Source organism: Prinia subflava, chromosome 1, assembly GCF_021018805.1.
Source record: "Prinia subflava isolate CZ2003 ecotype Zambia chromosome 1, Cam_Psub_1.2, whole genome shotgun sequence".
NCBI classification, from domain to species: domain Eukaryota; kingdom Metazoa; phylum Chordata; class Aves; order Passeriformes; family Cisticolidae; genus Prinia; species Prinia subflava.
The window spans coordinates 153,211,068-153,236,798 of NC_086247.1; the positions used below are offsets into that span (position 1 = coordinate 153,211,068).

Below are 25,731 nucleotides of genomic sequence, written 5' to 3' on the forward strand. Positions count from 1 at the left end.
TCCAAGTGCATTCTGTGAAATAAATTCAGTCTCAGTTCTGAGCAAGCAAGGACTGGTGATTAAAGCTGTAGCAACTTTACTCACAGCCCCTGAGAAAACCGAGTCAGGGTCTGTGATTGGCCTTTTGAGGGCGTCACTGAGCTGGGGCTGTGGGGCTGGGCTCAGCTGCTGCCCTGCTCCCCCTGGCAGCTTCCTGGCACTGCCCCCTGTGCACACGGAGCAGGGGCATCCCTGCTTCCCTAGGAAGAGTTTTGGCAAATTAGGAATCCTGAGGATGCTCAGTAAACTCCCAGAGCAGTTGGTGGGTCAAGGAATTTTTGTCATATTCAAAAGGAAATCCTTGGACTTCCTTTTGAATATGACAAGAAGAGCAGAACTCGTGAGCCTGCAGGTTCCAGCTGGTGGCTGCTCTCACCACTGGCCGTGGTCTCTGAGAGGGCTGGGTTCCCGGAGCAGTGCATTCCATCTGGACACCACAATCCCTCAGAGAATTCCAGACTGCTTTGAGTGGAGGGACCTTAAGGATCACCCAGTGCCACCCCTGCCATGGCAGGGGCACCTCCCACTGTCCCAGGCTGCTCCAAGCCCTGTCCAGCCTGGCCTGGGGCATTGCCAGGGATCCAGGGACAGCCACAGCTGCTCTGGGAATCCCAGCCCAGCCCCTCCCCACCCTCCCAGCCAGGAATCCCTTCCCAATCTCCCACCCAGCCCTGCCCTCTGGCACTGGGAGCCATTCCCTGTGTCCTGTCCCTCCAGCCCTTGTCCCCAGTCCCTCTGCAGCTCTCCTGGAGCCCCTTCAGGCCCTGCCAGGGGCTCTGAGCTCTCCCTGGAGCCTTCTCCTCTCCAGGCTGGACAGGAGGGTGGAGAGCAGGGGCTGGAGCTGGTGGCACAGCCCTGGCCCTGCAGCAGGGGCTCTGGGGTGACCCCAGGCCTGGTGACCTGGCACTGCCCAGGCCGTGGCTGTGTCCCCAGGCTGGGTAGGAGCTGTGTGGGCACCATGGCAGCAGGGTTGGCTTTTATTGTCCCTGTTCCCAGGGCTTCTGTATCCCATGGCTGTGCCCTGAGCCAGCCCCACTGCTGGTTCTGTCCCTGTCCTGCTCCCTGGTCTCAGCTCTGTCCCTCACTGTCACCCCCCTGGCTCAGAGTGACCCCGGGGCTGCCGGAATGCCCAGGAAGGATTGCTGGGAATCTGCAGAGGAATAACGTGGGAGAGCAGGGGCACAGGCTCCCAAAGCACAGCGTGGTGCTTGAGGTGCCCTTTGGCCTCCACAGTCTGCAGAGGTTTCTCCGTGCTCAGCTGCTGCTTTTTGTCTCTCCAGGTGCAGATCCAGAACAAGAAAGTCGACCTTTCCAAAGTGTCCTCCAAGTGTGGATCTAAAGCAAATATCAAGCATAAGCCAGGTAGGAATTGTAGCATTTGTCTGTAAGTTTTGTCCCTTAAACACAGTCCTGGATTGGGACTGCAATAGTTTAAGGGGTTTGTTGCTTTCAGAGGTGTCCCCAGTGCTTCTGGAAATTCCTAAAAATGCTTCTTCCACAATTCCTGGTGGTTTCATGGGCAGAGAGGGGGATTAGGAGATGTGGGATGTCCTCTTGCCTGTGAAGATAATCTACAGCTTTGACTCGTTTCTGCTTTTCCTGCTCATTTGAGAAGGGAAACATGGATGCTTCCATGATCATTCCAGGGAGCTTCATCCATGCTCACAGAGGCCTTTGGGGCACTCAGGACATCCCAAGATGTTCATGGAACATGGAAGGATAAAGGAAATTCCCTGCAGTTCTTCAGAGCACATACAAGGGTCCTTCTAGCCTGGAGTCCACGGCAGCTCCTGCCTCACATGAAACCCTTGTGGCCCTTTGATGAATTTCCTGGGATGAGTGTGTGGGAATTCTGCTCCCCGCTGGGAACACAGCAGTCACTCTGCCTCAGTTCCTGGGAATCTCGGGGTTTCTCCCCAGTCCAAGGTCCTGGGGCTGGAGGCCTGGGGGATGCTCACTCCAGTGACCTTGGCTGGCCTCGGTGCCCGGGGACGCTCCTCCAGGCGGGCACGCTGCCGCCGGCACGGCCCGCGCCCCAGGGACAGAGTTGAGTGCCCAGGGCTGGGGACAGGCGCCACAGGCTGCTCTTTGTCCCCTCTGGGAGCGCCCTGCAGCCCCCCAGGCTGCCGGGTTCCAGCAGCTCCCCTCCTGCAGGAGCCCCTCGCCGCGGTGGCTCCGGGCGCTGGGAACGCGCTGCCACGGCCGCGACCTCTGCGAGCTCAGTGCTCGGAAATAACGAGCTGGGAGTGACAATCCTGCCCTTGTCCAGGCCGCCTGAAAGCGCTGCCACCCTGCCAGCGCCTCCCTGAGGGTTCAGCTGGCCCTGCTGGACAGGATCTGCTGCCTTCCACCGTGTGCCATGCCAGGCTTGCAGAGGGGGCTGAGGGGTAATGATGTCACTGGGAGGCAAAGCTGTGCTTAGCAAGGCTTCAGCTGGGCTTTGGAGAAGCTGCAGCCAGGGAAAGGTGGCCCTGTCCATGCAGGGGGGTTGGAATCATCCTTAAGATCCAGGATTCCAATCTGTGGGTTTGTGCACAGCCTGGTTTGTCAGTAAAGGAGGCACCACTGTGATCAGAGGAATGGAACATTTCCCCTGTGAGGAAAGGCTAAGAGTCAGGATTGTTCAGCCTGGAGAAGAGAAGGTTTTGGGGTGAGCTCATTGTGGCCTTCCAGGACCTGAAGGGAACCAAGAAAGATGGGGAGAGATGACTTCCAAAGGCCTGGAGTGCCAGGACAAGGAGAATGGCTTCCCACTGCCAGAGGGCAGGGAGAGATGAGATTTGGGGATGGAATTATTCCCTGGCAGGGTGGGCAGGCCCTGGCACAGGGTGCCCAGAGCAGCTGTGGCTGCCCCTGGATCCCTGGAAGTGTTCAAGGCCAGGTTGGATGGGGCTTGGAGCAGCCTGGGACAGTGGAAGGTGTCCCTGCCACAGCAGGGGTGACACTGGGTGATCCTTAAAGTCCCTCCTAACCCAGCCCATTCCAAGATTCTGTATTCTGTGATTTGTGAGTACTGCAGTATTCTGGAATCTATTCCATTCTGGAAAAAAATCTTGCTAAAATTCTGCAGCTCTTTTTCTGACCTCCGCCTTCTCCTGAGCGTGCAGTGTTCCTGCAGGTCGGGTGTGTGCCAGGGAGGGGCTGTCCCAGGGGCAGGGGTGCCCGGGGATCCCAGGAGCAGGGGAGGGGATGAGGAGGGCAGGAGGGAGTGACACAGAGCAGCAGCAGGAGGTGTCCTGGCACTGCTGAACGCACAGATGGCTGAGCTGCAGAGGCCTGGGCAGGGACAGGAATGGGAGCCTGCAGTCAGCCTTGGAATGGCACCGGAGAGGGCTGTGGGGGGTGACGTGTCACACCTCACACCTCTGAGGAGGCAGCCTCAGGAGCTCTCCAGCCTGTCTGGATGGGCAGCATTCCCCAGGGCCCTGTTTGCTGGCACAGCTGGAAATCACCAATTTTGGTCTTCCAGTTTGAAACCTCTGGGGAGAGGCTGAGCTGGTGACGGTGGAACTTGTCCTGTCCCTCTCCAGAGGGTCCCCAGTGGCTCTGGGGCAGGGCTGGGTGGGAACACCTGGGTGGGACTGCTGGGGCTGCCCCAAACTCAGCTCTGCTCTGTGTCCCTGCAGGGGGAGGAGATGTCAAAATCGAGAACCAGAAGCTGAACTTCAAGGAGAAGGCCCAGGCCAAAGTGGGATCTCTGGACAACGTGGGACACGCGCCGGCCGGAGGGGCCGTCAAGGTGAGTGCAGGGAGCTGGCACGGCCAGGGAATGGCTTGGATCAGTTCTTGTCCTTCTCCTGCTGTTCCTGAAGTGCAGCTCCTGCACCACAGCCTGTGCCAGCCTCCTTCCAGCTCCTGGGGCCTCTGCTGGGCTCCCCGGGAGTGAGGCTGGAGCCCAGGGTGAGGATGGCTGGAAAGGAGAGAGCTGGATCACCTCGGGGTGCCCGACCCTGCTGGGCATTCCCGAGGGCTGGCACTGCCCATCTCCGTCCTGCCTGTGGGAACCTGGGAGCAGGGATCACTCCAAGCTGAGCCCAGCAGAAGGGCTGCCAGAGGCCTTCACCCCCGTGGAAGCTGCTGAGATCCACGTGCTCTGTGCTGGGAGAGGGCACCCAGCAGTCTGGGGAGCATTTCCAGAATCATGGGGTACCCTGAGCTGGAAGGGATCCATGCAGCCCAGTCCTTCAGCCCTGTTTGTGTGAGGATGAGAACAGAGCCCAGCTCTCATGGCTGTGATCCATCCCTTCTCCCACGGGAACACAAACTGTCCCCAGCCTCAGCTCTGCGTGTTCCAGGTCTGGCTGCAGCATGGGACATCTGTGCTCAGGGAGGGGACAGTCCCTCCCTGAGGGATGTGTGGGCCTGGCACAACCCCAGGGAGTCTTTGGAAGGGACTTCCAGGATCATGCAGTGCCACCTCCTGCCATGGCAGGGACAGCTTCCACTGTCCCAGGCTGCTCCCAGCCCTGTCCAGCCTGGCCTGGGACACTTCCAGGGATCCAGGGGCAGCCACAGCTGCTCTGGGCACCCTGTGCCAGGGTCTGCCCACCCTCCCATGGAACAACTCCTGCCCAAAATCCATCTAACCCTGCTCTCCCTCAACCTAAGGCCATTCCCCGTGTCCTGTCACTCCAGGCCCTCAGGAAGAGTCCCTATCCAAATGTGAGGTGTGAGAGGATGCTGTTTGTGAATGGGCTGTTGGCTCTGGAAGCAGAGAAAACTTCTCTTGGAGCAGCCTCAGAGCTGGACAGGCAGGCACAGGAGAAACCCCTGCAGGCCCTGGGATCCCCTGGCTGCCCCAGCCTTGCTTGGTTTGAGGCTCTGTGTGTGGAGGAAGGGCTCAGAGTTGTTGTGTGTAGCTGCAGTGCCTGTCCTGAGGGGCAGCAGGGTCCTGAGCAGATGGAGCCTGTGCTCAGTCATTGCTGGCACCGCAAGGGCAGAGGCCATGCTCGGGATTCTCCTGTCTCCAGCCCTGTCTGGAAACTCCATCCTGGCAAGGCATGGCTCGGGGAAAGCTTCAGGGAGCTGGAGAAGCTGCTGCTGCTTTGGGAGGGGTCTGGAACTTTCTGTAACAGAATTCCAGTGGCCTGGAGCGCCTGGTCCCTGCACTGGTGCTGTTTGCAGGTGACTGGTGCTTACACCCAGGTTCCAGGATCTCACCTGCTCAGATTTAGCTGATTTTGGAGTGTCCCCCTCTCTGGGCTGGCTGTGGTGACACTGCCTGGCAGTGCTGCTGTCCCGGTGTCTCTCCTGTGATCCCCCAGGGCAGCAGCTCCTCTCCAAGGGCAGGAGGGCCCAGCTCCCCTCCAGGGCCACCCAAAGGTGCTGGCTCCAGGTGGGACGAGCAGCCCTGCAGGGAGATCAGGCCAGGAAGGGATCCTCTGCAGTCACAGTCCTGGTTCATGGCCCAGCCTGAGGGAAAAGGGCTCCTTGTGCCAGCCTGGCCTTCCTGGGCTGGGACCCAGCGGGTCAGAAAGGGAATCTGGAGCGCTTTGGGATGGAAGGGACCTTGGGATGATCCCATCCCACCCTGCCAGGGCAGGGACACCTCCCACTGCCCCAGGTGCTCCAAACCTGGCCTGGGGCACTGCCAGGGACCAGGGCAGCCTCAGCTGCTCTGGGTGTCCCCAGGTCATGATGCAGTGTCACAGCAGTGACCCCAGGCCAGCCCTGGGCCCCGGAACACTGGGATTTATCCTTGGCATTCCCTGGCCCTGTGGCAGCCGTTCCGGGCTGTCCCAGCTGTGAGCCTGCGAGCAGGGCTGAGCTCCGGGCCCCGAGGGCGCTCGGAGGAGCCCCGGGGCCTGTGAGACCCCGCAGGGCCGGGCAGGATTCGCTGTCCAGGAGCGGAGACCGCCGCTGCCCTGCCCTGCCGCCCCTGCGCAGCCCCGCCACTGACCCGTGCCCACGCTTGTCATTGTCATTGTAGGCGGAGGGCGGCGCGGAGCCGGCGCAGCTCCCGCCGCCGAACGGAGCGGGGCCGGGGCCGGGCGCGCCGCCCGCGGGCCCCGCGCCGCGGGAGAACGGCGTGGGGCCGGCCCTGGCCGCCCTCGGCACCGCCGACCAAAGGGAAATGCAGAGCCTCGACACTCACATCCAAGAAACAAGTAAGTGCCGGCGGGCCCCGCCCGGAGCCGGGGGGAGGGAGCCCGGCACCCCGGGCACGGCGGCGTCGCTGCCACCGCAGCCCCCGACCGCCGGTAGCGACGTCTGCAGGGTTGTCGTGCCTTTCTTTTAATTCAGAAAATTGCCTTTTATCTTCCAGGCATCTAATGATGACATTATGGTATCGTCTTCCATTCCCCTCCTGTCCCTTGTCTCCTCCTCTCCCCGTGTCCCCTTGTCCCCTGCCCTTGTGTCGCTGCAGATTGAGTCTCACAAGCTGACGTTCCGTGCGAAGGCCAAGGCTCGGACAGACCACGGAGCGGAAATCGTCGTCTCCAAACCCCCCCACCCCTTCCAGCAGCACCTGCCCCCGGCGTAGCACCAGCGCCAGCCCGGGCCCCCCGCCACCGCCACCGCCGCCGGCCGCGCCCTCCCAGCAAGGCTTGTGACCCCCGGCCCCGCTCCGCCCCGGACCCAGCTTGGCTCTCTTAACCCGGCTCTGCCTCTAGGTGGGAAGGGGACGATGTTCCGCGGGCCGGGCCCCTCCGCCCGGGCTGGGGTCCCTCGGGGCCGGGCAGGGGCTGCCCTCGCCCGTCCCGCCGGCCTGGGGGGCTCTGGAGCGGCGGTGTCGCGTCGGGGCCGTGCCGGGCGGGGCAGAGCAGAGCCCGGGCCGGGCCGAGTTAACAGGGATAAGCTGTGATCTTTCTTTCTGTCTCTTTTTTTAACCCCTTCCCTCCTCGCCGCTTCAGTTTCTGCCGCCTGTGGGATGCTGATAAATCCCCTCCACACTCGTTAGGCTGTTTTAACTGTTGACTTGAACCTTTTATTCTTTGTGACGAAGTGTTGATGATTTATCGTGTTCGAACCCGTGCTAAGTTTCCTTTTCTCTTTCCTTCTTTTCCGACCCCTAGGAGAGTAGGGACATTTAACCGCTGCTGCCGTGCTGGCTTCTTACTGACATATCCAGCCGTTGTAACTTCTTTGTTGTTGTTTGGGTTTTTGGGTTTTCTTTTTAATATTTTAAAACGATGGAGCGAGTTCATGGGATTAAGCCATGTCTGGAACGAAAGGCACAGGAATGTGTAAAGGGCAAACTTGCTGTGAGAGCTCAGGTGGAGCCTGTGTTGACCTCGAGGTGTGTTAATTGATGCTCGAGATGTGTTAATTGATGCTCGCGAGCCCTCCCCGGGGCGCCTTCTGCAAAGGTGGATTATTTATTACCGGCACGGCCGAGCCCTGGGACTTCTCCCGATTTTCCAGGGGCTGAGGGAGCAGGAGGCGGCCGTGGCGGGGCAGGAGGGCGCAGGCCGGGGGTTCCGAGGCTGCAGCAGGTCCGTGGGGTGTGTGGGGAGTGTGGGGTGCGCGGTTTTAGGGGATGGATGCGGGACCCGAGCGGTGCCGGGGTGAGCAGCGCCGGAGGCAGCGGGGCAGGGAGGGCAGCGCTCATCCCGGGCCCAGCCCGGGCCCTCGGCGGGGCAGGGCGGTGCCAGGGAGCTGCAGCTGGGACAGGAAGGAGATTCAGCCACTCTTGGAGCTCCTCGTTTCAAATGACACTAAAGAAACGAAATGTAAATAAATTAAAAGAAAAGTGTTCTTGGGTCAAACTAATTTAAAGCAAACAAAAAGGGCAGAATAACAAAACACTGGGATCAAAGAGAACTGAACCAGGCGTGTGCTAAGGGGGGCTGCTCCAGGAGGGGACAGAGGGAAGCCTGCAGCTTCTCGTGCTTGTGGGAGTATTTCTTTGGGAAGCCGACAACGACACGATAACTCGGAATCTGTATTTACACACAAGATTCTTATTGCACTTGTATTTTTTATATTAAAGTTTGCATGGTTTCTAATAAAATGGCATTAAAATGTACTAGTTTGCATCAAAGTCGTCTGGTAGTTTCATAAGTGCTTTTTCATCTGAATACAAATTTAAACGAGCGATGCAGATTTGCACCTGAAAGGGGCGGTTATATATACCCAGAGACCTCCCAGTGCTTCCCTTCCTCTTCCTCCTGCTCCTCCTCCTCCTCCCCACCCCTCCACATCCCTGTGATCCCGCCGGGGAAGGCGGCCCTGCCCGCGCTCCCTGCGCTCCCTGTGTGTCCCTGTGTGTCCCCGTGTGTCCCCGGCGTGCCCCGGAGCCGCCACGGCCACCCGGCCCTGGCTGGGAGGGGCAGCCGGACCGGCCCCGCTCCCCGGAGCCCCTCTCGTTCCCCGGATCCCGGTATATATCACTGCCCTCCCGTGACGCTTCCTTCTTTCTTTACTGCTAAATTCTACACACCAGCTTCAGCTTGGCAGCCTTGGCTTTGGTTTGTTGAGTTTTTTCCAACACTTGAATTGAGGGAAAAATTGAAGGAGAGGAGAGGAGCAGGGTGAGCGCCTTGGCAGGACGGTGAGCCTGGAGCCTGGTTCCCGGCCTGGAGCCTCCTGGTTCCCGGGCTGTGAGCAGCCAGGGTGGCCTCGGCACGGGCTGGAGCCGAGCTCCAGGCTCACGGGCCGGGCAGGGGCGCTGGGAGCGGAGTTTGTGCCGATGGCAGCAGCCGGAGACATTCGTGGGCAGCCAAAGAGGAGGTGGAGGCTGAGATGTCGCGTTCCTCTTGCTGGGGCACCCCAGGCCTGTGGTGACCCGGGGTACCCCGGGATGAGATTCCCGGGATACCCCAGGATGAGATTCCTTGGGTGCCCCGGGATGAGATTCTCTGGGTGCCCCAGGATGAGATTCCCGGGGTGCCCAGGTGAGGCCCCGGGCACAGGGAGGCATCCGGGTCCCGGTTCAGGGGCTGCAGGAGGAAGGCAGGTGGCAACATTGCACTTTATCTTCTGAGATTGCAAAAAGCAAACCAGCCCTGCCCCGCTGCAAAGGGACAGCGCCGTCACCTTCCCCCTGCACCGCTTTCCTGGGATTTCCCGATCTCCCGGGCGGCCCCGGGCGGCAGCGCCGGCTGCGGTGCCCAGGCTGTCCCTGCCCAAACCCAGCCGAGCCCCCGGCCTGTGCTTCTGTGCCACTTCTCTGACACTTGTCGTGCCTGTGTTTAGCTGACGAACTAAATCCAGATACACTAGTTTGCCGTGGTGTTTCTAGGACAGCTTCAGTTTTAATACGGATTTCTTTTTTAATTTTATTTTGAGGAAGCAGCTGTACATATTGCTAGGCTGGGAAGGAGCCGTGTGCGCTGGGAATGACTTTGGTTCCCTGTCTAGAGAGGTGGGATGGGCTGGGCAGTGCCGACACCTGGAACGCTGCTGGGAGGGGCTGCGGGCGCCGTGGCTCCGCCGAGGCCGGAGGCAGAAACCCGGGGGAAGAGGAGCTGTGCTCTGAATGAGATAAAGTTGAATGTACACGTTCCTGTCCCGGGCTGGCGCCGGGGGCTCCGGGCTGGGCGGGCTGAGCGGGGCCGGGCGCTCGGCAAAGGCCTTGGCGGAGCTCGGGGAGAGGCGGGCGGTGCTGGGGGGGCTGAGCTGCCCCGGGGGTGGTGGGGAAGCAGCGGGGCTGGGGCTCCTCCGGGCCGGAGCCCGGCGCCTCCCGGCGTATCAGTGGCATGTACAGTTCCTTTGGGCTTTTCATGCTGTTAAACAACACTCGAGTGACCGAGTTTGCGCGTGGCTCCGGCTCGGCTCCCGGCCGCAAACTGAATGTAGATTTGTACGCTGCCCCTCGCGTTGTCCCCGCGTAGTGTCGGTGAGAGAGGGGCCCGGGACCCTCGCGTGTTTGTGTTTAGGCAGAATTTCTAGTTTTCTTGGAGCTTGGTGTCGGTGGCATCCTCGGGGTGTCGGGGCTGCCCCGGGGGCTCCAGGCTCGGGAGAAGGGACCCCAAGGCCGAGCGGCCGCGGAGCCGGCGGGTGCGCGGAGGAGGCTGCGGGCGGCAGCAGCGTGGAAAGGGCCAGAGGGGCTGCGGCTCTCCCTCCTCCCTGCCCAGGCAGCGTTCGCCTTCCGCCCTCCTCGAACAGGTCCCGCCGGCCGAGATCACGCTCGAGGCTCCACCGGCCCTGTCCCAGCGCAGCCCCGGCAGCGCCCGCAGCTCCCGCGGTCCCGTAGCGCAGAGCACCGAGTCAGGAGCGAGGAGTGACCGCGGGCCGGGGCCGGGGAGGGCGCGGGTGCGGCACCCCGGAGGGTGATCCCGGCTCTTGGCCCCCTCCGTGGTCTCGGGAAGCCACTCAACCTCTCTGCCTCAGTTTCCCCATCTGCAAAGGTGGGGGGGATTCAATTTTACCTCACCGGGCCGTTGTGAGGCGTGAGCAGCGTGTGACGTGTTCTCTAAATGTGACGTGTTATTCTTATTTTGTGTCATAGGATTCTTCTGCAGGGGGTGCCCGAGGAGGGGGAGGCGAGGGCTGGGGAGGGGAGGTCAGCGCTGGGTGTGAGGCAGCAGCTCTGGGGCCGGGGAACCCCGCGGGTGCTTCTGCCTTTGTGTCTCCCCTCCCCGGGGGCTGTAAGAGCGTCGTCTCCTTAGCAACATTTCCTGACTTGATGTTGTGATTCTTACTATTGTAAAGGGTTGAAATAAAGCTTCTAGATGTTCCTCCTCGGGCTGCTGTGGCTCTGTGGGGCGGGAGGGGCCGGGCAGGGGCGGCAGCACAGTCCTGATGTGGTGCTGTGGAGAAGGGGCTGGAGGAATCTGGGTGTCTCTGATTTCAGCCACAGGAGAATTCCCATCCCTGGCTTTGCTCCTCAAGCTTGGCTCAGAGGGGAGGGGGCTTTGGGCTGACACAGGCCCCTGCGGGAGCCTCGGTGCCCGTGGCACAGCTGGCACAGCCAGAGGGTACCAGCACCTCCCAGGAGGTGCCACACACAAAGGTTTCCCACCCTGGCTGGACCTGACCTGAGACCCCAAACAGGACTGGAGCCCAAGTTCCAGGTCGCTGTGCCTGGAGCAGCTGCTCCTCTGCCCCTCCTCGAGCGCTGCTGTGGAAACAGCCCCAGCTCCAGGCAGCCTCAGTCCCCCAGACGCAGGGGCCAGGCAGTGCTGGGACACCCCGGGCTGGGCAGCTCTGGAGAACTCTGGGCAGCTCTGGGCACTGGGACACGCTGGGCTGGGCAGCTCTGGGCACTGGGACACGCTGGGCTGGGCAGCTCTGGGCAGCTCTGGGTGCTGGGACACCCCGGGCCGGTTCCACCAGGACACCTCTCCCCCCTCTCCCCCAGCAGCCCTCCCTCCGTGCCAGCCCCGTGCCCACAGCCCTGTCCCCTCGGGGTGCCCGGGGTCGCTGTGGGGGCCCAGCATGGCCCCACAGCCCCAGGGCAGCTCTGCACCTCTCCCAGCAGAGAAGCTGCTGGTGCTGCTCTTCCCTACCCAGGAAAAAGCACAAAATTCCAAACTTTGCAGAAAAAAGAAATAGTAAAAAAGAATGAAGAGGAGAGAGGCAGTTCCTACTCTATCCCTTTTTATTGTCTTTAATCTATGTTGTAAAAAGATCCAGTATCACATAACAGCCACGGAAGTATCCCAATATCACACTAGTTCGGAACCATTTAGACAATAGCTTAGTCTTTTTTTTTTTTGTCTTTTTTTTTCTTTTTTTTTTTAAACCTGCTGGAAGGGAAAACCATACTGCCCATTATACAGGCCAAAAGAAACAAACACTGGTCAAATAATAGTGACAACCTCAAGCAAGTGAAATGAAGATGAGCAGTTTGGAGTGAGCCCAGGCTGCAGGACTCCAAGGGCCCCCCCGGGCCTTGTGCTGGCACAGCCACAGAGCCCGAGAGCCCATGAGCAGTAACGTAAATGGCAGAACTGGGAGAACCAAAGGGGGCCCCGGGGCAGGAGCCCCAGTGCCTGGAAACGGCCTCGCTCCCATTCCCGGCTGCAGGTACAAAGAGCGTAAGAAATGGGAATAAAAAGAAGGGAGCCCGGCCCGGGGGCACAGCCCTGGGCCCGAGGGCTCCGTTACAAACCCCGACCCTCACAACAGCCCTGTGAGGTAGGTCACTGTCTTCTTCGGACAGAGAATCCAAGGCAAAGCTGGGATTAAACTCCAGATTCCTCAGTGAGTGCTGTGCCTGTTGCAATCCTCCTTCCACAGAAATATGGTCCCTGTTCATAGAAAACAAAGGATTTTGTGCCTCTGCTCCTGGCTTCCCGCAGGAGCAGCGCTCACAGGCAGCCTGGCAGCTACAATCACGTCCTGTGTTGCACAAGGGACAGGGATCCGGCCTCCTCCACGTGGGGAGAACAGGAGTTCAAAAAAAAATCATAGGAACAACGCAAGAGGACGAGGAGTACAGGCAGGTCGGGAAGGACGAGTCACATCTCACACTCAGACGCCACGACTGCGCCGGGGCTGGCAGGGCCCCCGGGATCCCACGTGGAATTCCTCCTCTCCATCCCGTGCTCTCGGGGCTTCCTCCACGTGGAGAGACCGCGACGAGCGATGCCCTCCCTGCCGGAGCTGCTGGATCCACGATCCTGGCACAGCCGGGACGTCCGTCCTCCTCCGGCCCGGGGCGCTCCAGGTGGGCCGTGGGGAGGGGCAGGGGCGGGCCCGCAGCAGCAGCCGGTGCCGGTTCCGCTCGGCAGCCTGTGCCGGGTGCCGTGTGCCGGTTCCCCTCGGCAGCCTGTGCCGGGTGCCGGGTGCCGTGTGCCGGTTCCGCTCGGCAGCCTGTGCCGGGTGCTGTGTGCTGGTTCCCCTCAGCAGCCTGTGCCGGGTGCCGTGTGCCGGTTCCGCTCAGCAGCCTGTGCCGGGTGCCGGGTGCCGGGTGCCGTGTGCCGGTTCCGCTGGGGACGGGCGCGGCCGCGGGCGGGGGAGGCGAGCGGGCGTCCACGGGGCTCCAGGGGCCGTCGGCGCTCCCAGTCCATTCCCGGCGGGACTGCGCTGCTCTTCCACACGGTGACCATGCATGGAGCCGACAGCAGGAGATTCAGACAACATTAATCTTCTAGGATGGAGAGAGATGACTTCACAAGGGATAAATAGAACTTTATTTAAATAAACATTTGTGAACATCTTTATACAAATTACAAGTCCCCACACGAGGCTGCGGCTCCGCCTACGAGCCGAAGCTGCCGGGAGGGCCCTTGAGCAGATCCACCAGGATGTCGAGCAGTTGGCTGTGCTGGTGGTGCAGGTCCCCGGGGATCGCGGCCATCTCGTAGCACAGGCACGTCTCCACCATCTTGGAGAGGGACACGCGGAAGTCGCGCAGCAGGCGGATGGTGTAGGAGTCCCCCTCCAGCACCAGCAGGTCGCTGTCCGTCAGGGACACGGTCGCTCGCCAGCCGTCATCTTGGGGAGGGAGAGGCCGTGAGGGGGAGCGGGGCTGCCGGGGCTCCTGCACTGCCCGGGGACCCTGCACTGCCCAGGGCTCACTCCTGCACTGCCCAGGGACCCTGCACTGCCCAGGGCTCACTCCTGCACTGCCCGGGGCTCACTCCTGCACTGCCCGGGGCTCACTCCTGCACTGCCCGGGGCTCCTGCACTGCCCGGGGCTCACTCCTGCACTGCCCGGGGCTCACTCCTGCACTGCCCGGGGCTCACTCCTGCACTGCCCGAGGCTCCTGCACTGCCCGGGGCTCACTCCTGCACTGCCCGAGGCTCCTGCACTGCCCGGGGCTCACTCCTGCACTGCCCAGGGCTCCTGCACTGCCCGGGGCTCACTCCTGCACTGCCCAGGGCTCCTGCACTGCCCGGGGCTCACTCCTGCACTGCCCAGGGCTCCTGCACTGCCCGGGGCTCACTCCTGCACTGCCCGGGGCTCACTCCTGCACTGCCCGGGGCTCACTCCTGCACTGCCCGGGGCTCACTCCTGCACTGCCCAGGGCTCACTCCTGCACTGCCCGGGGCTCACTCCTGCACTGCCCGGGGCTCACTCCTGCACTGCCCGGGGCTCCTGCACTGCCCGGGGCTCACTCCTGCACTGCCCAGGGCTCACTCCTGCACTGCCCAGGGCTCACTCCTGCACTGCCCGGGGCTCACTCCTGCACTGCCCGGGGCTCACTCCTGCACTGCCCGGGGCTCACTCCTGCACTGCCCGGGGCTCACTCCTGCATTGCCCGGGGCTCACTCCTGCACTGCCTGGGGCTCACTCCTGCATTGCCCGGGGCTCACTCCTGCACTGCCCGGGGACCCTGCACTGCCCGGGGCTCACTCCTGCACTGCCCGGGGCTCCTGCACTGCCCAGGGCTCCTGCACTGCCCGGGCCAGCTCCTCCCCACAGCCCTTCCAGCCCGCTCCGGGCACTCAGCTGGGCCGACAGCTCCCACAAAAGCCAGGCAGCTCTGGGCACGCACTGGGATCCTCCCGGTTTCCCACAGGGGGTGGCTGAGGGCATAGCCCCACTGAGCTCACGGGCTAGAGGCTGACTGCAGCACTGCCAAAACCCCACAGGCTGAAGGGACACATCCCCAGGGACAAGTGGGACCCTGCGAGCTCAGCTCCCTCCCTCGGGATGATCAGGCACAGCCCTAAGGCTCAGCCTGCCGGGGCTGGCTTTGTCTCCCTGCAGGGCAGCAGCTGGGAACAGCTCGTGGGAAGCAGGGGCTGCCCGGGGCACTGACCTCGCACGTGGATGTCGGTGTCGGTCATGAGCAGCACGGCCAGCGGGTGCACCTGCGACGAGTCGCGCACGAAGACGCCGCCGTTGCTCTTGACGGCCATGAAGTAGGTGAGCCAGCGGCTGTAGAGCTTGGAGGCCTCCCTGCAGGACAGCCCCGTCAGCCCGGCCGGCCCCACGGGACCCTGCCCCACGGGACCCCCTGCCCCACGGGACCCCCCTGCCCCACGGGACCCCCTGCCCCACGGGACCCCCCCGCCCCACGGGACCCCCCTGCCCCACGGGACCCCTCATCACCCACCTGTTGATGGTGGACTTGTGCAGCAGCACGGTGCCGGCCTTGGTCCGGTACGCGTAACTGTTGGGCTTGAACTTCCCCTGGCGCGTCACCTTGCCCTGTCTCACCTGCCACGGGAGGGGACGGTCACACACCTGCACCAGCAGCCCTGGCAGCCACAGCCACCCTCGGACAGGGGCAGGGGCGATGTCCCTCCACTCCCAGGAGCCCCACGGGTTAGTGGAGGGTGTTCCTGGGGTGACCACACCTGGCAGTCACCCAGTGCCACCACAGACACTCAGTGCCACCACAGACAGCTGGTGGCAGATGCCACCTCAGGCAGCAAACAGGAGAAAACTGTCCCTTCAGTGGCTCCCAAACCAAGTGATGAGAACCTAAGCATGGACCCACATGAGCTGGGGTGGCCACTGCTCATGAGTGGGGATCAGGGACAGCACTGGAACACAGCCCGGAGCCCAGGGCAGGATGCCTGCTTGGACACTCACTCCCAAGAGAGCAGAAGCTTCTCAGGCACCTCAGCACTTCCCAGTGCCACCTGCTGTGACAGCCATCCCCAGAGAGCAGTGGCAGTGCCAGTACCTGGATGAGGTTGGGGTAGAGCCCAGCCATGAGGACGCCCTTGACCAGCTCCTCCTCCTCGCTGTACTGGTTACACACGGACGAGGGCATGGTACAGTCGGATGGGGACGACACCAGGAAGGCTTCGTAGAGGTTCTCAGAGAACTGCTTGACAAGGCCTGGAGGGAGGAGACAGCCCCAGGGATGAGATTCATCCTCTCCTTTCCCCATGGAATGAGTCACCTCAGCAGGGCAGCACCAGCCCTGTCCTGTGCCAAAGGCAGGCCCTGCCTGGTCCCACGGTCCCGGGCCCAGCAGGGCCCATTTGTGCCCCACGCCCCTGGCTGTGCAGCAGCCCCTGGGGCCAGGGAGGGGCAGGAGGGCCCGCACTCACCGTTGATGAAGCGCAGGCTGGGCCCGTACAGGTAGTAGTCCTGCAGGTAGTTGTCCCTGGCACGGCTGTCCCTGCGCCGCAGCACCTCCTCCCAGCCCGCCACCGCCCGCACGAAGGCCAGGTGGTCACTGCCGCTCTCCCGGCTCAGCACGGCCTTGGCCTGGGGCAGGGACACCCGTGAGCCTCGGGCCGCCCCCGCCCCGCTCCCCCCGTGCCGGGGGCCGCTCACCTTGTCCACCTCGGCGCGGTTCTGCAGGCTGCTGCTGAAGGGGTCGCGCGTCAGGCACGACACGATGACCAGCAGCGGGTGCAGGCAGCGGTAGATGGAGGCCAGCACGATGGCCTTGGCCAGCCGAGGGTCCGTGGAGATCTGTGCCAGGCGCTTGCCCAGCGTGGTCAGGGCTTCCCGCTGGTCCAGCACTCCTGCGGGAGAGGCACCCACGGGCACATCCATCAGCCCCCAGCATGGCCAGAACGGGGATGTGCGAACTGCTGGGGCTGGAAGAGCTGGGGTGGCCTCCAGCAGAGGAGGGGACACGGACAGGGGCCAGAACCCAGAACCCCTCAGATCTAACTGAGCTTAGTCTCAGCCACAGCACCATCAACAAGGCCCAGCCCTGCACTCCAGATCACCCCTTCCCTTCCTTCCTGTCACCCATCTCTGAACTCCAGATCACCAGTTCCCTTCTTTCTGTTTGCTTCCCTTTTTTTTTTTTTTTTGACCATGTAAAGTTATCCCCAATTTTTAAGCAAAGCAGTGTTGGAAATTAAACAGCACAGGCCATGTGGTTTGGGGAAGTCACTTCCAACTGCTATCCCCATCCAGGGACAGTCCTGCCCAGTCTGCCCCACAGCAGCCTGTGCCAACTCCCACTTCCCATGCTGAGATAGCAATCATGTTTCCAGGACACAGAATTAACTCACCAATCTCCTGCAGCAAGATCACGGCTTCATCCACAGCTTTGATGTCAGGGCTGTCCAGAGCCTTGGAGAGAAATTCAACTGCCTGCAATGCAGCAGGGGAAGGGAAAAGGCAGAAAGTGAGCCTGGTTCCCATACAGGTGTGAGGGCCCTCGGGAACCCAGACTGCACAATTCTCTGTTTGACTCCAGGGATGTGAGCTCAGCCCTTTCCATTCCCTCAAGCTTCCAGACACACTCTGTAACCTCAGGGATGAACACACTGCCTGTCTGAACCTCCCTGGACAGCAGCACATTTAGCAAAGCAAGAGCTCAAGCAATCAGCACTCTGGGCTGTTCCTGCTCCTGCAGGGCTCCACAAACCCCGCCCCGTGCCCGCAGCCAGTGAGTGCTCACCGTTTTCTCTGGCATGTGGATCTTGGCCTGCACCACCAGGTTCTCCAGGGGCGTGCGCAGGATCTCGGGCACCTGGTACGTGGGCATCTTGTCCAGGCGGCTGCGCGGGAACAGGTGGTAGGCAAAGCCCGACTGGCAGCGCCCGGCGCGCCCGCGCCGCTGCACCACGTTGGACTTGGACACCCACACGGTCTCCAGGCAGGACACCTGCGGGACAGGGCGGGGTCAGCGCCCCACGGCTCCGCCTGCTCCAGCCCCAGGCTGCTTTGGGCTCCAGAGACCTCAAAGCCCAGCCCATTCCTCCCCTGCCATGGCAGGGACACCTCCCACTGTCCCAGGCTGCTCCAAGCCCTGTCCAGCCTGGCCTGGGGCACTGCCAGGGATCCAGGGGCAGCCACAGCTGCTCTGGAAAATCCATTCCAGTCCTCCCTACCCTCACAGCCAAGAATTCCTTCCCAGTATCTCATCCGACCCTGCCCTCTGGCAGTGGGAAGCCCTTCCCTCTTGTCCTGTCACTCCAGGCCCTTATCCAAAGTTCCTCCCTTTGCCATCCTCCTAGCCAGCCAAGAGAACTCTCCTGACTGATGCACGGTCCCAAGGGGCGGGGAAGCCTTTCCCGCTCTCCTCCTCTTGCAGTGCCGGACTCTGTCCAGCAGCAGCTCCGGGGATGTGTGGATGGGACCCAGATGCCACCTGCTGGACACCTCATCCAGGGCTCCTCATCCCGGGGCTCCTCATCCCGGGGCTCCTCATCCCGGGGCTCCTCATCCCAGCCCTGCCTCGGGGACTGCATCTGAACTGCCATAAAACTGGGCCCTGGGAGATGATCTTCCAGGACAGGGGCAGGGGGATGCTGCCAGAATTCCTTTTCCCAACAGCAGCAGCAGCACAGTTGCCTTCACTTTGTTGCCAAGGTGTACAAACAAGAGCCTGCCCAGGCTCAGGGCCCAGCACTGCCAGAAATGGGCCTGGGGCAGCTGACCCCCCTCAGAAAGCTGAGGAACAGGGACTGGGCCAGGAGAGCTGGAAACAACAGCAGGATGGAAACAACAGGTCAGGCTGCCCTGCTGGGGCCAGCAAGAGGTTTTTGATAAAATCATAGAAAAAGGCTAAAAGCAAACAGAAAAGCTACCAGTTCTATGGTGAAACAGAGTTGGGAAGGGAGTAGGATTTGCCTTCCATTTGTTTGAAAAACCCAGAATTTGATGGGGAGGCTGGCCTAGAGCTTGGACACAGCAAACACTGATGAGGAGTCAAACACTCTCCCCAAACAACATCTGTGGCCCTGTGGCCAAATGGGAATCAGCTCCATCATGCCATTAACAGCACTCCCAAGGTTCCTCTGAGCACAGCCCTCCGTGCAGAGTCCCAGAGCAGCCAGAGGCAGCAGGGCAGCAGTACCTTGGTCTTGAGGTCGTAGCGCTCCTCCTTGTGCGTGCCGCTGTCCACCACGTGCACGATGTCGTTGATGGTGATGGAGGTCTCCGCGATGTTGGTGGCCAGCACGATCTTCCTGACGCCCGGCGGGGGCCTCTGGAAGATGTTCTGCTGGTCCATCATGGGGATGTTGGAGTGCACTGGGGAATCAAACCACAGTCAGACCCGCCCAGCTGAGCCCCTTGTACTGTCACCTCTGGAGACGGGGGGCAGAAGTGGGGACACCAGCTGCCAGTGACAACAGCCAGCAGCTTCCTGCCAGCCAGACCCCAGGAAAAACTTTCCACAAGTCATTTGGGAAGGCCTCATTTCAGTTCAACCTGTGGCTCAGCAGCAGCGGGAGCTCTGCTCACCTCCTGTCCCAGAGCCTGGTGGCACTCCAGGAACAGCCCTGGCAGAAATCCCACTCCCTCCCACAGTCCAGTCCTGCAGCTGCCCCTCCTCAAAAGGGGCAGGGGAAGGGGAATTCTCAGTGCCCCATCAGCCCACTCTGTCAGATTTGTTCTCAGCAAGGCCCCTGTGTGTCCTGTATCCACAGCTCAGCACCGTGCAGGAATTCCCAGCACAGCAGAGCAGGCACTTTCCACCAAACTACACCTGCACTTATTAACAGCCCAGCTGCTCAAAGCTCTGCTCCAGCCTGGCCTGGTTTGACACTGAACAGGCAGAGCTGCTAAAAAACAAACAGAAATTGCCAAAACCCTTAAGAGCTGTGCAGAGCGAAACTGGCTTTTGTAGTAGATTTCCTCCTGGGGCAAGGAATGTTAAATTCCCTGATCAAAGCTGAGCCCTGGAGTCCACGTGCATCCCACGGAACAGGTCCTGAGATCTCTTCTGTGCAGGCTCAGCGTGCAGCTGCAGCAGTGCAGAACTGAGCTGCCTTCCCCTTGCCCAATTCCAAACTGCTGGAGGCGAATGGAAAGCCACTCTCTTTGATCACACACAGGAGTTACTCAGCCTCTGCTAGGAGGAGTTACTCACACTTACCACATACCATTACACAGCTGGGACATCAAAGCTCACCAGCTCTGTGCCAGAGCAAAGCTGAAGGGGCACATGAAGCCAACTGTCCCAGATTCTCCCGAATCCTGGGAAGAAGGGGCTGGCCCTGCCCTCTCACCTGGCAAGACGAGGTAGCGGCTGTTCTGCGAGCCCAGCATCTCCAGCAGCCGCTGCTGCACCCCTTTGATCTCCTGCCAGCCAGGGAGGAAGCACAGGATCCCACCTGCAACACACTGCGAGTTAAGAACACACAGCCTCCAAACACAAGTGCTTTTCCCCAGCTGGAGACATGTTTCCAGGGCAGAGAGCAACCAGGCTACCTGGAGTTTGACAGTGACTACCCATGAGCTTTGGGACACTTAAATCTCTTGGAAGTCACCTTAGAGCCCTGCCTTCTTCCCAACACTTCACCTTCCAGGCAAGGGTGTTTGACAGGGATGGGGCTCCAATACAAAAGGTAACTGTGCAGCACAAGGCTGCCAGTGCTGGAGCACAGACAAGTCCTGGAAAAGCTGCCCAGGGAGGGCACTGAGGAGTCCAACCCTGTCTTAGCAAAAGACTCAGAATTTGCTCTGCCACGTGGCTCGAGACCACCTGTATGTGCAGGAACTCAAGGAGCCCTTGCACGAGAGGCTCAGCACCGTGGGGTCCCTGCACAGGCTCTGGAGGGGGCCCTTTCTCTGCCCCCAGCAGAGGCAGAGCTCGGCCAGGCAGGACCCACCTGGCTCTCCGTGGGCATCGATCTGCAGCACGAGGTCGGTGATCAGGTCCAGGTCAAGGACGCACTCGTCGTCGGATTGCTGGGCAGAACAGAACAGGACAGGACAGGACAGGGGGTCAGGGGGAATCAGCACAGCACAGGGCACCCCAAAGCACCTTCTGCAGGCAGCAAACGCCTGCCTCGGACTGCCTGCCCAGGACGGGGCCAGAGCCTGCTCTGGGCACAACACTGAAGGTTTTACTGCTGTGCAGGGAGAATGCACAGTCCCTTCCCATGGGCCAGACCTCTGCACCTCTGCTCAACAGCACCTCACAACTAACAGAATCCCCACGGGGTTTTTGTGGACAAAACTGCCACATGCACCTGCGAGTTCAAATCCATCATGCTCCGAGCAGCAGCTTCTGCAGCTCTCAGGAATTTGGAATGGATCATTAAAGCTCAGATAAAATCCCTGCCACAACAGAAACAGGAATAACGCCCTGGAGGCAATGGGATACCCCAAACAAGTTTGCTGATTATCCAGGACTGGGAGAAGTGGCTGTCTCCTCCAGACACTTGCTCAGCCACAGGGAGGGATCTCTCCAGGCTGGAAAAATGGGCTGGCAGACTCCAGACCAGCTGGTTGGACCAGAATGTGTCTGCAGATGCCAGCCAGCTTCTGACTGTGTGACTGCATGAGCCACCACTGGTGCAGCATTACCCAGAGCACAGCACACATCTGGAGGGCATTTTCCAGAGGGTCAGAGCAGTTGCAGAAAGCAGCAATCAGGGAACTCAGTCATGCAGGACGGTGAGCACCGAGGTAACAGTGCTGAAAGCCACAACCATCCCAGTCCTGGGCCAGGCCTGCCCAGGGTGTGCAAACATTCAGCTCTGTGTCTGTGTACATACAGTGATGAGCCCTCAGCCTACTCAAACATCAAACTCCCCATTAACGGGAGACAAAAGCAACTTGACCCCAATGCAAAGTCATTTTTATGCATAATTTAATCACATCACTTTGGGGTTCTACTAGGCTGACCACATCAGGAGGATTGGCATGGAGTTAAAGCTAAGCCAACGGTGTCCAACAACCACAGGGAAGCAGGAGCAGCCCCAGGCCCCAACTCTCCCCCTGCTGATGGGCCAGAAGGCAGTGCCCCACCCAAGGGGCACAGGCTCCCCCCTCGCTGCACACCCACCTTGATCTCGTAGTGCCGGTGCCGGTGGCGGCCCAGCTTGGCCAGGATCTCCTCCAGGTAGTATTCCTTCACCGGGTACATGAAGCCCGGCACCTTGACCACGGGGCAGTCCCCAAAGTAGTGGGAGAAGCGCTGGTTGTCCCCCGTGGCGCTCATGAGCACCAGGCGCAGGTCGGGGTTCAGCTTCTGGATGCCTTTGAGCAGGATGAGCAGGAAATCCGTGTTCACGTCCCGCTCGTGCACCTCGTCCACCACCACGTGGCTGACGCCCTCCAGGCTGGGGTTGCCCTGCAGCTTCCTGAGCAGGATGCCCACGGTGCAGAAGAGCAGGGCCCCTCCGCGGGCAGGGGGCTTGCTCTCCAGCCGCACCTGGTAGCCCACGTTCTTCCTCATGTTGGGCCCCAGCTCCTGCGCCACGCGCTGCGCCACCGAGATGGCGCTGATGCGGCGCGGCTGCGTGATGACCACGTTGCAGCGCGCGCCGCGCCCCTCCAGGATGTAGTGCTCCAGCAGCAGCTGCGGGATGCGCGTGGTCTTCCCGCAGCCCGTGTCCCCTGCTATCACCACCACGGGGTTCTGCTCGATGGCTGACAGGATGGTGTCCTTGTGAGGGTCCACTGGCAGCGGGTGGCTCTCCTGCCACGAGGCTCCTCTCCTTTTCCAGAGGGCCAGCAGGTTCTGGCTGAGGCGCACCTCCTCTGCCTCCAGCATGGGGATGTAGGTCTTCCCCGTGATGGCATCGCTGATGGCACCGGATTCCTTGGTCAGGTTCATCATGTCATCAGCAATCCGGGGCCGGGACTCCCTGATGTCCACGGGGTACTGGAGAGGGGGAAGAAGGACAGCAAGGTTAGTACCAGTCCTGAGAAGGACAGAAAGAAACAAGTGCCTGGAACAGACTCGGCCAGTCTGGCTGGGCCAAGGCTCTGCCAAGGTCTCCTCACATCTTAGTCATGTTCTGAGCTGAGGTTATCTAAAGTGAGGACTGATTTGGGCAGGCCCCTGTGTGTTCCTTGCTGCATTCCCTATTTCAGGAGGGGTGTTAGGGCTGCTGCCTGAACCCACAGGCACAGGTCAGTAACTTCAGCTCTCCAACACAACAGCCCCTCAAAGGCAACTTTTGGAAATGATCAAGTTACACCAACACACAGACACTTATGCAGAACACGAGCTTTTGGCTAAGCCAGAAATATTCTGTCTTGGCAAAAGAAAAAGGAGAAGTCCCACATCCCACAGGAAGAACTACAAGGAGCAACAGGTCAGGAATCATCTAGAACACAAATCAAAGCATTGGCCCAGATGTTCACAGAATTAAGTCGCTGAACTTTTAATCAATCACAACTTTTGGATTCAACCTTAAGAATCCCAGAATCTTTCAAAAGGGAAGGCCACTGCCCAGAAAGGGTCTCCCCGCCCCAAAGGGCAGCAGAGACTGATCAGGTTTTGTGGCAACAATCCAACCATGAACTCCCTCAGCATTTTGACAGGAAGCTTTCAAACACATCTGATTCCTGCAGTGCAATGGGATCAGGCACGGGGGATGCTCCGGGGCTGAGCCTTACGTGGTTCAGGTAGTTCTCAATCTTGCGCAGGGTGGCCTCAGGGACTTTGATGTGGCAGGGCTTCCTCTGGTTCTCGCCCAGCTCCCGCAGGGAGGTCATGTTGTACATGGCATGGCTCAGGGGGTTGTTGTTCTTGTCCACCAGGCCAAGGCTCTGCAGGGAACAGGCAAACAACACCGGCAGCTCTGAGGCTGCTCACACCACGGGCTGGGATACAGAGCACTCGGATCCCATGTTTGGATAGGCCAATTCCCTGCCATCCCAAATCCATCAATTCCTGCTTCTCTTGCCACAGCAAGAAACCAGACATGATCCCACTCCAGCTCTGGAGAACCAGACACACCAGAACCAACCACCTGCCCTGACACTACACTTGCAAGTTCTCAAACAGGCCCATCAGAGAAACAGCAGCCATGACTGCAAAGCCCTCTTGTTGAGTCCCTTGCTGTGGTTCTGGCATGCTGTGAATCCCAAGGTTTGGAAATACATGTTCATTAAGCATTAGCTAATCAAGCATTAGCCCGTTACACAATATAAAGATCAGGAAGTTGCCAGCATCCCGTGTGAGGCTCACAGCCAGTGAGTGGGGCACAAGGAGCCTGCATCCACAGGCACATCCCCACGGGCTGCAGGAGCACTCACCTTCAGCTTCTGACAGGCCAGGGCTGCTGCCTTGTTCTCGGCCTCCACCTTGCGCCGGCCCTTGGCAGCGAAGGTCATGGGGCAGGGCCAGCGCAGCGTCAGCTTGCAGATCTTGGTCTTGGTGCCCACCGTGCGGAACTGCATGTACTCCTGCAGAACAGCAGCACTGTGCTCCGTGGGACAGCCTGGGCCTGGAGAGACTGCCCAGCCCCTCCCGGGCCCTGCACACACCCACAACCCCACCCTGGGCCTGGAGAGACCGCCCAGCCCCTCCCTGGCCCTGCACACACCCAACAACCCCACCCTGTGCCTGGAGAGACTGCCCAGCCCCTCCCCGGCCCTGCACACACCCCCACAACCCCACCCTGGGCCTGGAGAGACCGCCCAGCCCCTCCCCGGCCCTGCACACACCCCCACAGCCCCACCCTGGGCCTGGAGAGACTGCCCAGCCCCTCCCTGGCCCTGCACACACCCCCACAGCCCCACCCTGGGCCTGGAGAGACTGCCCAGCCCCTCCACACACCCAACAACCTCATCTTGGGCCTGGAGAGACTGCCCAGCCCCTCCCCGGCCCTGCACACACCCAACAACCCCACCCTGTGCCTGGAGAGACCGCCCAGCCCCTCCACACACCCAACAACCTCACCTTGGGCCTGGAGAGACTGCCCAGCCCCTCCACACACCCAACAACCTCATCTTGGGCCTGGAGAGACTGCCCAGCCCCTTCCCGGCCCTGCACACACCCCCACAGCCCCACCCTGTGCCTGGAGAGACCGCCCAGCCCCTCCCCGGCCCTGCACACACCCAACAACCCCACCCTGTGCCTGGAGAGACCGCCCAGCCCCTCCACACACCCAACAACCCCACCCTGTGCCTGGAGAGACCGCCCAGCCCCTCCACACACCCAACAACCCCACCCTGTGCCTGGAGAGACCGCCCAGCCCCTCCCTGGCCCTGCACACACCCAACAACCTCACCTTGGGCCTGGAGAGACTGCCCAGCCCCTCCACACACCCAACAACCTCATCTTGGGCCTGGAGAGACTGCCCAGCCCCTCCCCAGCCCTGCACACACCCAACAACCCCACCCTGTGCCTGGAGAGACTGCCCAGCCCCTCCCCGGCCCTGCACACACCCCCACAGCCCCACCCTGTGCCTGGAGAGACCGCCCAGCCCCTCCCTGGCCCTGCACACACCCCCACAGCCCCACCCTGGGCCTGGAGAGACCGCCCAGCCCCTCCCTGGCCCTGCACACACCCCCACAACCCCACCCTGTGCCTGGAGAGACCGCCCAGCCCCTCCCTGGCCCTGCACACACCCCCACAACCTCACCCTGTGCCTGGAGAGACTGCCCAGCCCCTCCCTGGCCCTGCACACACCCCCACAGCCCCACCCTGGGCCTGGAGAGACCGCCCAGCCCCTCCCTGGCCCTGCACACACCCAACAACCCCACCCTGTGCCTGGAGAGACCGCCCAGCCCCTCCCCGGCCCTGCACACACCCCCACAGCCCCACCCTGGGCCTGGAGAGACCGCCCAGCCCCTCCCTGGCCCTGCACACACCCCCACAGCCCCACCCTGTGCCTGGCAGTGCTGCCCCCATTCCCTGGGGAGCCCAGCATCTCCAGCCAGACCCTCCCATGGCACAGCTCCAGCTGTTCCCTGGGTCCTGTCTCTGACACAGGGAGCAGAAATTGGAGCTGGCCCTCAGGAGGAGCTGCAGCCCCTGCTGAGCTCTGCCCTCAGTCTGCTCTGCTCCAGCTGAACCAACCCAGTGACCTCAGCCACTCCTCGTGTGGCCCCTCTGGTCCTTTCACTCTAGGTTTTTCTGTTAGATTTGTTGGATTTTGTTGGATTTTTTTAAATGGGGCACTAGAAGAAGGTTACTGCACTGAACTCCACCCCCCAGCTCACCAGGCACTGTCAAAGCCAAAGTGAGAGCAGACAACTGTGGGGAACACCCCAAGAGCCTCAGGGTGGAACTGAGCTCC

At 61.2% G+C, this 25,731-nt stretch overlaps 2 protein-coding genes across 10 annotated transcripts in view; one reads left to right on the forward strand and one right to left on the reverse strand.

Annotated features, from left to right (window-relative positions):
* MAP4 (microtubule associated protein 4) overlaps window positions 1-8,008 on the forward strand; it is a 153,434-nt gene extending 145,426 nt beyond the window's left edge. For 6 of the 7 annotated variants that reach the window (XM_063417969.1, XM_063418013.1, XM_063418022.1 and 3 more), the window contains 4 exons: window positions 1,320-1,401; window positions 3,666-3,778; window positions 5,969-6,146; window positions 6,305-8,008. In XM_063417969.1, coding sequence (XP_063274039.1) covers window positions 1,320-1,401; window positions 3,666-3,778; window positions 5,969-6,146; window positions 6,305-6,312 — 381 coding nt within the window. In that variant the 3' untranslated portion in view covers window positions 6,313-8,008. The remainder of the gene's footprint in view (window positions 1-1,319; window positions 1,402-3,665; window positions 3,779-5,968; window positions 6,147-6,304) is intronic. The other variant, XM_063417996.1, reaches the window with a different exon arrangement.
* A 5,030-nt stretch (window positions 8,009-13,038) lies between these two features.
* Window positions 13,039-25,731, reverse strand: part of DHX30 (DExH-box helicase 30) — a 32,240-nt gene continuing 19,547 nt past the window's right edge. For all 3 annotated transcript variants that reach the window (XM_063418051.1, XM_063418037.1, XM_063418043.1), the window contains 14 exons: window positions 23,744-23,893; window positions 23,102-23,254; window positions 21,540-22,361; window positions 20,359-20,437; window positions 19,756-19,860; window positions 18,600-18,775; window positions 17,199-17,405; window positions 16,807-16,888; window positions 16,112-16,305; window positions 15,883-16,042; window positions 15,510-15,667; window positions 14,934-15,037; window positions 14,637-14,776; window positions 13,039-13,365 (listed from right to left, as the gene is read on the reverse strand). In XM_063418051.1, coding sequence (XP_063274121.1) covers window positions 13,130-13,365; window positions 14,637-14,776; window positions 14,934-15,037; window positions 15,510-15,667; window positions 15,883-16,042; window positions 16,112-16,305; window positions 16,807-16,888; window positions 17,199-17,405; window positions 18,600-18,775; window positions 19,756-19,860; window positions 20,359-20,437; window positions 21,540-22,361; window positions 23,102-23,254; window positions 23,744-23,893 — 2,766 coding nt within the window. In that variant the 3' untranslated portion in view covers window positions 13,039-13,129. The remainder of the gene's footprint in view (window positions 13,366-14,636; window positions 14,777-14,933; window positions 15,038-15,509; window positions 15,668-15,882; window positions 16,043-16,111; window positions 16,306-16,806; window positions 16,889-17,198; window positions 17,406-18,599; window positions 18,776-19,755; window positions 19,861-20,358; window positions 20,438-21,539; window positions 22,362-23,101; window positions 23,255-23,743; window positions 23,894-25,731) is intronic.